The sequence below is a fragment of the Glandiceps talaboti genome, chromosome 1, assembly GCF_964340395.1.
Source record: "Glandiceps talaboti chromosome 1, keGlaTala1.1, whole genome shotgun sequence".
NCBI lineage: Eukaryota > Metazoa > Hemichordata > Enteropneusta > Spengelidae > Glandiceps > Glandiceps talaboti.
In genome coordinates, this window is record NC_135549.1 from 11,054,114 (window position 1) to 11,064,628 (window position 10,515).

At 37.9% G+C, this 10,515-nt stretch overlaps 1 protein-coding gene across 1 annotated transcript; it reads left to right on the forward strand.

Annotated features, from left to right (window-relative positions):
• The first annotated feature begins 857 nt into the window (after positions 1-857).
• LOC144433007 (protein dispatched homolog 1-like) lies at positions 858-9,982 on the forward strand. Its single transcript, XM_078121324.1, has 8 exons — positions 858-1,134; positions 4,111-5,591; positions 6,039-6,260; positions 6,553-6,678; positions 7,142-7,409; positions 7,831-7,955; positions 8,936-9,106; positions 9,425-9,982. The coding sequence occupies exons 1-8, from the start codon at positions 858-860 to the stop codon at positions 9,980-9,982; spliced, it is 3,228 nt and encodes a 1,075-aa protein (XP_077977450.1).
• The last annotated feature ends 533 nt before the right edge of the window (positions 9,983-10,515 follow it).

The following is a 10,515-nucleotide window of genomic DNA, read 5'->3' on the forward strand; positions in this document are numbered from 1 at the left end:
ATTTACTTCAATTCTGAACGTTCACATAATATTATTATAGTAATGTTTATACATATGCAGTGCGTTTAGAAGTATGTGTTTCTTTGGGTTGAGTGGAGTGGGGCACAGTTTCCCCCCAAAACGTCCTTTGACATGGTAAAGAGTTTGGGTAAAATGTGTTGCTGTGATTTTAATACTTTTGTAATCATTTGTTACTTTCTATTTCTGTTATTGATGATTTCTCTACATTTTCCTTTTTAAAGTTATAATTCAGTATTTGAGAGTGTCGCCAGTTATATGTACTCACACCGTTACATTCTATCATGGACAATGTTGACATCACTGTAACCCTGCAGTTCTTAGGAATGTGTGTTTTTGACAATGTGTGAATGGAGACTATTAATGTTTTGTTTAACACACAATAAGTTCATTTATGTTGTATTGAAAGTGATAGACGCCATGATGAATTATTTGCGTTACTTTTATTCTTTCTTTTACACTAGTTTTCAAATATGTGAGGTGTGAGTAGTCTGTAGTTGACAAAGGTTTTTGATAGACACGAACCCTACACTCAAACTCATGACATAATCCTGGTTTCCTTAGGAATACAAGTGTCACAGAAACTAGTGTCCTGGCAAAATGTGTGTGGATGTATCTGTGCGTGTTTGTCTACCTGTCTGTCTATGTGAAGCTAAATGCAACGTCATTGTCGTTGCTCGGGCGAAATCCGTAAACACACATGCCTCATCTGCATCTGAAAGCAACCCCGTGGAACAAGGTATGATATAATCGATATAGTTCAAATGAGACAAACAGTTGTCCATTGAAGCTCAGTGGTACTGTCTATACGGTGCTGGACTTCGATGAAAATACAAACCATGTCGTCCATGTACCCTGTTTCTCTAGGGGATAACCTTGGTCAATCTGAAAAGCGACGCGAGTCGGATACAGTTAGCAGCCTGTATGAAGACATTGATTTAAACGATAATGAAAACCCATCGTCTTCTTTAAAAGACGCCAATAACATCAATTCGCATATCTTCGTCATATCGAGTGCAGGCGACAGTACTACAAAAACTGGTATGGATGAGAAAAAGAAGAAGAAGCCGTTAGCATGGTGTAAATATATCGTTGATAGACCCAAAACTGCTTTCGGTAAGTATTGCCAACCTTATTACAACAAGCCGGAAGAAGACATGCATGTCTATGGTACCTAAGTTTGTATTCAATTCACTATGTGTTCCTGTACCAGCACCTTACCACAGATGTGCTCATTTACAATACCATTGATGTGTTGGTTTTAGATTTAAAGTAGTTTTTTTCGACTTTTTCTGTTGGCGCGTTACTTTACTCGACTCCTTAGTCCTAGTTGATATTCATTTTGATTGCTAAAGTTTATCGAATATTAACACACCTTACTTTTACTATAATAGCCCCGAATAGAAAAATCAATAACAGTCCAAAATATCATTGCAAGTCGATGATGGTGAAGGAGCTTATCGTTCAACTACTGCAATAGTTATATAACTACAAATCAAGAAAAGAAATATATGTATTATAGTAATATTTGAATGCGATGATAGTTTAACTTATAGTCCCCTTACCTGTTTCATTTAGTGTTAGTAAACTCATTTAAGGGTATATTCCCTTGAATGATTTGTTCACTTGCAAAGATGGTATTTACATAAAGGACAAGAAGTAGTGTTGCTATAGTTGTCTACTTTATACAGGGTTTACTTGTGGCATTGCAGTTACCATGGATTTCCACTTCGATGACGAATTCGTTGCAATGTTTAAGTCTGTATGCTTGTTCTCGGAATGAAATAAATAACATCACACCACCTGTTGCATATCGTCGTTAAGAACATGCCTCTCTGACGGCGCCATCTAACATTTTTCGTAACTTACGTCGACGGAAAAAACATGAGCTCTGACTTGCGAGAATGCCTGTTGCCATGAAATTTGTACAGTACACCAGACACTGAAAAAACATTAATGTATTAAACAACCAATCGAGCAAATGATGGAGACTTAGTTGTCACAATTATATCTCGAAATTTCGCCTTTGTTTAGGGTGGAATTGGAATGGCCTCCATAGTTTTAGAATTTTATTTTGCAATTGTCTTCTTTTGTTGAATAATAAGGTCAGGATGCTTTAATGTGTAACTTTATTCTCTGTCGAATGAGCTGACGTCACGATGCTCATTGCAAGTAACTCTTGTGTAAATCTCCACTGACGTCACATCATCACTAGCCAATGGCAGCATTTAAATATCACTCACACAGTGGATGATCGGGTCAAAATTAAATGTGCCAGTACAATTTACATAGCCAAATGTACAACTACAAGAAGAGAAAAAAGGCGCTCAATCACATATCAAAGTACACGGTACCGAGAATTATCCAGATTGCCCCACATTTTGAATAATTCATGATGCTATCTAAATCTATTGATTCCTGCAGGTTTAACAATCTTTGTTGTCTTCTATTTCATGTATTTGTCATCTACGCTCGCTGCAGGGCAAGTTATTTAGATTTGTACCTGTTTAACCTTTCACATAGTGCCGTAGAAATCCATTCTACTTTAAAGTGAGCACACTGTCGACCAATGACATTGCACACATAACACATGACCCAACAAGTTACCTAGCGTAATAGAAAAATATGTGACTTATCTCCAAGTTGACGTTACAGCATGTTGTTTGTCCCTTCCCGGACCCGTAGATATATTAACCCAAAGTTTATCCAAGAAATATTTAAAAGGAGGCGTGATTGTATATCATATGATGTATCCATATATGAATTCTCGTAAATTTTTTTTACATATACATAAATTAGATACAAATAAAGAAGAACAAGAGTTGATGGATCATTGGTGACGATGGATTCCCTTGGAGACCGATGACGCTACGACTCTTGATTTGATCGCTTTGACAGAGTTTGACCACGCAGCTACTAATTATCCGATAACTCTGTTTTGTTTTAATTAATATACAAATAATATTTTGATTTGTATGTTGCTCGATACATTCTTGCTGAGTGTTATGTTGTTCACTTAAAATTGTACTGAGGTAACGGTTTATTCAAGAGGCGGTGGCTCATTAGCTCGGTTACTGTCATGTCCTTCACTATGGTACCTCTATAGTGTCTGTACAGCTTACGTACTCCATTTGTTTAGAGTGGTGTAACTCTTTATGAAATCAGACCTTAAAACCTACCAAGATGAACGTGTGCCTAGGAAGTGCGTTGACCTCAAATAATGATTCTAATTATATTCCTTCTAGCTTTTGTGAGGTGCCAAGAATTGTATACATTCACTTTGACGAGCCAACAACGGATTACTGTTATTATGTAACACACTATATAGAATCAACAACATGCGTCATTTAATTGCCAAAACTTTTTTCTTCTTCGGGTGGCTATGTTTGCAAAAGTATGCTGCAGACAATGGAAACTCTTGGGAGTCAATCAATTTTAATAGAATTTATCTTATTTACGCCATCTTGACCATACAATGGGGCGTATTTATCCCCTTTCATTTTGACGACAGACGGCTGTTGTTATAGAACAATGATAAAAAAAAAGTAGCCAAACAGAAAAAGAAATGAAAATTATGAAGGAATCTGAGAATCCTAAATTAAACGACCAAAACGGAAAGATCGACAAACTTTCATTCCCTCGCCGCCATCTTACTCTGTTGTAGACATACAATGTACATGTATATTAAAAAAAAATTAGAGTGAAGTATAAATGCAACACAAACACATTCAAAATTTTTGATTGATAAAGTTCTTGGTAACTATGGCAAAAAGCATGTGTAGTACAAATACCATTCTTACCGAGGGGATGGGTTCGAGAGTGAAACTGATAGTTTTAGGGGTCGAACATCACTTGGAAACACCTCAACTGCGTTGTATTTCTGTGTTTTTATTCCCAAAATAGTTACGAGCCAGTCTTAATCGTAAACGTATAAAACGAATTGAATTTTTTTTTTTTTAATTTTCAATTACGGCGTAATTATTTTGATGTACATTAAAGATTTCTTACTGAAAACGTTATCAACGTCATGTTGTTACTGTCATCTTTTAATTAATTATAATAATATGTATATTTTTTCTCTTCCAATTTCAGCCGTGACGCTTAGCTGTACTTTGTTCCTGCCTGTGTTGACGTTGGTACTCGTGTTATCAGGACATGACGTATTCCCGGCAGTACTTTCGTATCTACCCCTACAATTACAAGACAGTGATCAATGGCTTCGAGGTCTGGCTTGGCAAACACGGAATGAAGGCTTCTTGAAGTATGAACACAACGTGGAAAGTTTACAGGGCACCAGTGAACGGACGCAACTACACAATGCCATATACACTATCTATGAAAAAGAAGATGGGAATGTCTTGAGTAAAAAGAATCTCCAAGCAATACAAGATTTAGAAGATGAGCTTGTTAGTAAACCAAACTATACCGATTATTGTCAGTTAGATGCCCATGGCGAATGTTTGAAACCAATTTCTTTAGTTCGTTACTTTGACGGTACATATGCTGCCTTGAGTCCAATATTTAATGACCCGACTTTTGACAATATTCCAGCAGTACTTGAAGCCGCGAATTCGTTTCCGCCACTGAAAGGTGGTTTGCAGTTCCACCTAGGCAAGGACATTAGTATAGATGCAATCTCAAAAGTCGCCGAATCTTCGATAACTCGATCTATCATACCACTGAGTGTATCACTGGGAAACCGCTCAGAATGGAAACAAAATAAGAAGACACAGTCTGATTTCATCGTAGATACCTACTACTCTCGGCTTATGGATCTTCATGACGACCATTACAAAGGCTTGGGCATTTATTTCTTCAGTCAGCCGTTGTGGGAGAATGCTGTTGATAAACAAGTTATCTCGGATCTTGTCCTGGTGGTTGGTAGTTGTGTCTTCATATTTGGTTTCATCTGGTTTCAAACTAAGTCGTTATGGATCACCGTCTTTGCAGTACTAGGCATCATGGCGTCATTCCTCAGTGCAAACTTCATCTACCGCTATATCCTGGACTTTCGCTTCTTTGGAATTTTTCATATTTTGTCTCTCTTCATAATACTGGGAATCGGTGCCGATGACGTGTTTGTCTTCATGGATACCTGGACATCAACTGGATTCGACTCGTATTCTGGACTAGAATATCGACTATCTGATGTTTACAGACGTGCTTCGGGTACCATGTTGGTAACATCTCTAACGACGGCCGTGGCATTCTTCGTCAATGGATTTTCTCCACTTTTGGCGGTCAAAACGTTCGGAATCTTTGCAGGGATTCTAGTTATTGTCAATTATCTGACCGTTATTGTGTTTTTCCCAACTGTCGTCATCATTTACCATACCTCGTGGCGTCACTGTGTTTGGTGTTGCTGGCTTCCGTTCGTCAAGAGCCGGACTGGGAGTACCGACAAGTTAAACCAACCAAAAGAAAGGAAGAACAAAGTGGTGCGATTCTTTAAAGGTCCATACTTTCGATTCGTTACTCACAAGGCTTACCGCTGGATAATAGTACTCGTTTTCGTTGCCATAGTAACAGTCTTCACCTATTTTGCGAGAAAGCTTGGACCTGACGAAGAAGCGGTGAGACAATTGTTTTCAATGTTTCAATTTTGAACACCATTTGCCCCCTCCAAGTTTACTATGTGGCACGTTACCCATTGTTAAATTTGTTACGATAATACAGGTGGTATGAGTTGTAGATACTGAAGTACGTGTCATGTGATTGACTACAGCCATTTCTACACCCATGGCTCCTCAAATCATCGAGAACGGACCAAAGCATTTTACCAACGTGGAAGATTTCATACTTCGATAGAAACAGTTCAAAGACCGAAACGATGTTTAATTATTGATACAGCAAAACTGACATTTTATAGCCCAAACAGTGTCAATATAATTATACTGTAGTCAGTTTTGTTTTTCTTTCTCACTTTTATTGCTACCAAAAGCTAAAGAATATCAGCTATCATTTGTTTTTTAGTGGGATTTTGTCATTATAATCCCATATTTTCATTTTCATAATAACAGGTGAAGATTTTTAAAGATGGCAACAACTTTGTTGAGTTCAACGACAAAAGTAGTAAAGCCTTCGTACCAAGTGAATCTGATGAAACTACGGTGTATATCGTGTGGGGTATGGAGAACCAAGACTTGTCATCGTGTCACCATACAGACTACGAATGTACCGGACAAACAATATGGGACGATAGTTTTGATCTTAACCCTACTCCAAGTCAAAAAGCAATTAAGGTTTGTACGTTTTACTCATTATTTCAAACTTTTGGAGGTACGCTGTCGAAAATGTCCAGGTTTCGTTAACGTTCCTTAGTTTAATTTTTCCACCCATAAAACTTACACATGTAATGAGCTACTGACAGAATTCAAAAGAAGTTATTGTAATTAGGAAAAATATGGCGTATAAGAATTGTCTTTTTTACAATGGATGCAGTGAAGAGTTTTTTCTCGACCCATCGTGTACGAAGTTGTTTCAGATCTCATACCATGTTTACATTGTAAAAATAAATTTTCTTTTTAATTTCAGGATTTTTGCTACAAATTACAAAACTTGACAGAAAGAGAAATTGCCGATCTACACATTAAACGTGACATTGTGACGGGAGAGCTTAAAATAAATTGTTTCATTGACAATATGTATGGCTTCTATCAGGTATGTCAAGTTTACTAATACAGTACTTCAGTCCGGGCCACAGTGAAAAATATATAACGATTTCGTGAAAAGATTTCAAGGATAACTTAAAGTAATGATTTCACGCGACAAGTAAACCGAAATGACAAATACTGTCATAACAATTATAAAGCATGTGTGCGAAGCACCACACTACTTATTCTTTTTATTACAACTTTGTTTATGAACTTGATCTGGCATTGGTTATGACCTGGTGATAGAGTATTCTGTGCACTACTTCAGACTTCTATAGTACAGGGATGTGACATTTGGTGTAGCAGTAAATATGCCAAAATTCCAAATATGACATTTCTGGATCGTAACAGTAGTAATGTTGAGATGTGATATTTTAATGTCCGTAGTAACTTTAGACCTAATAATCCCAAGTGTATAGCTGATATGATATTGATATGACGTACGTGTGTACACATTTTATCCCATCTAGAACTTGAACTTGACCAACTATCCAAATGGGACTGATGTAAGTATGCCTATTGGTGAAATAGAGATGCACAGTGTAATGAACGCCAATCCTGATATATTTGACACTTCCCACTTACACGATACTTTCTATCGCTACTTTGAGACTGGCCTTGGATATTGGTTAACAATGGGTTATACTGGCAAGGCCAATACTGATTACGAGGAGTACAGACATCTGCTTGGAGAAGAGCTGGATAAATGGGATTCCACGTATACGGTACCAGGCACAGGTACGTTTACATTAACGAATGTCTAAAATACTTGACATATGACTTGCACTATTGTGCACAGATGCTGGGCGTAGATCTCAAATAATTCAGCTATATGCGAGTATACCCTTGTTTTTTTCAAACACTGGTAACCCAATGATGATAGGGATGGGGTACCTAAATGACCGAAGTATAACAGACAACAGCCTATTGGCCAATCTACGGTACCATTCATTCATTCATTCATTCATTCATTCATTCATTCATTCATTCATTCATTCACTCACTCACTCACTCACTCACTCACTCACTCACTCACTCACTCACTCACTCACTCACTCACTCACTCATTCATTCATTCATTCATTCATTCATTCATTCATTCATTCACACACCCCCTTGTTCTCGTTCTCTTACTTTAACCACTCATTGCATTTTTCAGATATTTACGGAACTCGTATGAAGTATGCTGCAATTACTGTAAAGACGTCACTGTCATTTGGCTCCGTTGGTTACGATAGCGGTATGAAAATCTTGAATGCTTGGGAAACATTTGTTGACAACGAGGTAAACATTTTTTTAGAAGAAGTGTACTAAAAATAGTCACGATCATTTTTTTTTATTAAAGGTACATTCCTCGAATTTTCTTAGTTAATGTACTTTTACGGGTTCGTATAATGGTTCATGTTAATTATAATATATAGAGCTATGTGTTTTTCCATATATAGAACATGCACATGTGTGGATGGCTGATTGATACAGTAGCGAACAATCATACCATGTCAATTTGTCGTATCAAGCATCTGTAGAGAATATTTGGATGTGCATTATCAATCGTCCCTTCACACATTTATGTATTGTTTTATAGCATGACTGTGCTCGTGATTTGTATTTTGCAACCGTTCGTCAATGACGATAAAAGTTCGTTTTTGTTGATTTTTAGATGTTAAAGATGCCTTCTTCCGTTTCTAATGGATTTCAGTGCACTTGTGACGTCACTAACCTATGGCACTGGATAGAAGTACAGAAGGTAACACCAATTGCAATTTGCTATCATGTTTTATCTGTTCTAATGTTGTTGTAGTATTTGCACTGCAATTGTCATATCCTGCCAACTCATCTATATTCATCAAGGTTAAACCATTGTTCAGGTACTATGACTTGCTGTCATGATGCTCGAACGGTTAAAATGGCATCGGCTTGGAATCTGCAGGTTGTAGGTTCAAGCCCAGTTACCGCCGTTTGTTTATGATTGCTAAAGTCCTTGGGTAAGATTTGAACCAGACGGTACCATGCGCTTACCGAGGATCGGAGGCAATGAATTGTATTCTCCCAACGGATCGGGATTGGGCCGTTGTGCCGCTATAGATCCGTGCCAGGGGTAATATTTTTAAAGAGCCTTGAGTAGAGTGTGGGAAATCACTAATATAAAAAGTAACATTATTATTAATTACTACTACTACTTGTTTCTTCATAGTCATACTTGCCTCCAACATCATAGCATGCTAACTTTCAAAACTTACTGAATGAATTCAATTGTTTTGCAGACCCTGGCTGATTCTGCTGTCAAAGGTATTATACTAGGGATAACCCTGGCATTTCCCGTTCTCGTCATAGCAACACAGAATGTAATCATTGGTACCATGGCAACGGTGTCAATTGGCCTAACAACCGTGTGTGTTATTGGTATGATCCCAATGTTAGGATGGAAGTTAGGGGTAAGTGACATATTAGTATTACAACCATCTATAGAAGTTTTTTATCATTCATCGCAGAAGATATTACTACTGGCAATTTGCCCGCCATATTACCTTTTCCAAGATACTGTCACTGTAATACAGACTGTGGTTATATACAACTATATATAAAATGCTAACAACCCTTCGAAGAATTCATATGCCAAATATATATAGGACATGCATATGTTCTAACAGTTGACGATGTCACATTTTATGCTCAGAGACTAAACTCTTTACACCCAAAGTTTGACTTTCATACATGGAGTTTAAGATTAATCCTCTTTGTACATTTTGTAGTTGCTGGAATCCCTTAATCTATCACTCATCGTTGGTTTAGCCGTCGATTACGTTGTACATCTTGCTGAGGGATACCACCTTTCTCAAAAGGAAGACCGCCTTGGAAGATTACATGATATGCTGGAACACGTCGGGGTATCTGTGGTCTCGGGTGCCGCTACTACTCTTGGGGCATCTCTTTTCATGTTGTTTGCTCAGATTTTATTAGCCATGCAGTTTGGTATATTTATGTTTTGTACTATAGGCTTTTCTCTGTTATTTTCCATGGGTTTATTTACAACGATTCTTGGTATCATGGGTCCACAGGGCGACACTGGTTCTCTACTTGTTATTTACCGCAGTGTGTATTACTGTATAATAGGTAGGAAGAAGAATGATGTTGACTGTGGCACTTGTGATGGTACAGGTTTCCACCAACCAACGCACTTCAAAACGTGTGCCCTCGCTTTTGATTCTTTTGGAAGCAAAGCAAACATTTCAATAGAAAAATCCCCCTCTAGTACTTTACAGTTTTCTTCGATGTGTGGTAGTAAAGTAAATTCTCAAATGGGAACATAGAGGACTACACACTCAGATCTATGTGCATATATATTTTAAAAGACTTGTTTGTGGTCTTTGAACATCAATGCAACTTGACAGATATTTACATTGCAACAACACTGAAGCAGTAATTTTAGAAGCATTGTAATATAATATATGATTGCAATAGAAATCATAGATTTTATTGGATTATATCAGCAGGAGGTCATGATACCCCCTGTGACAGCACAGCACATCGCACTCATGTGACATCACGGCACAGCACAGCACAGCACAGCACAGCAGAGCACAACACATCACAACACAGCACAACACATTACAACCCGTGATAACACAAGACAGATTAGCCCATCGCACCAACAGCATGCACAGTACACCAACGTACATCACACCCCTGCGACAACACATTACACCATAGCACATCACATCCCTGTGACAACACGACAAAAAACATACACGTCACACCACTGTGACAGCACAGCGCATCAAACTGTTGCGACGTCACAGCACACCGTAGGACACCACACCTCATGATAGCCCAGCACACCATA

Coding starts and splice junctions, on each gene's coding strand:
- LOC144433007 (XM_078121324.1), top strand. CDS start 858: ATGTCGTCCATGTACCCTGTTTCTCTAGGGGATAACCTTGGTCAATCT. Junction 6,261..6,552: donor CAAGTCAAAAAGCAATTAAG/GTTTGTACGTTT, acceptor TTTTAATTTCAG/GATTTTTGCTACAAATTACA. Junction 7,410..7,830: donor GTATACGGTACCAGGCACAG/GTACGTTTACAT, acceptor TGCATTTTTCAG/ATATTTACGGAACTCGTATG.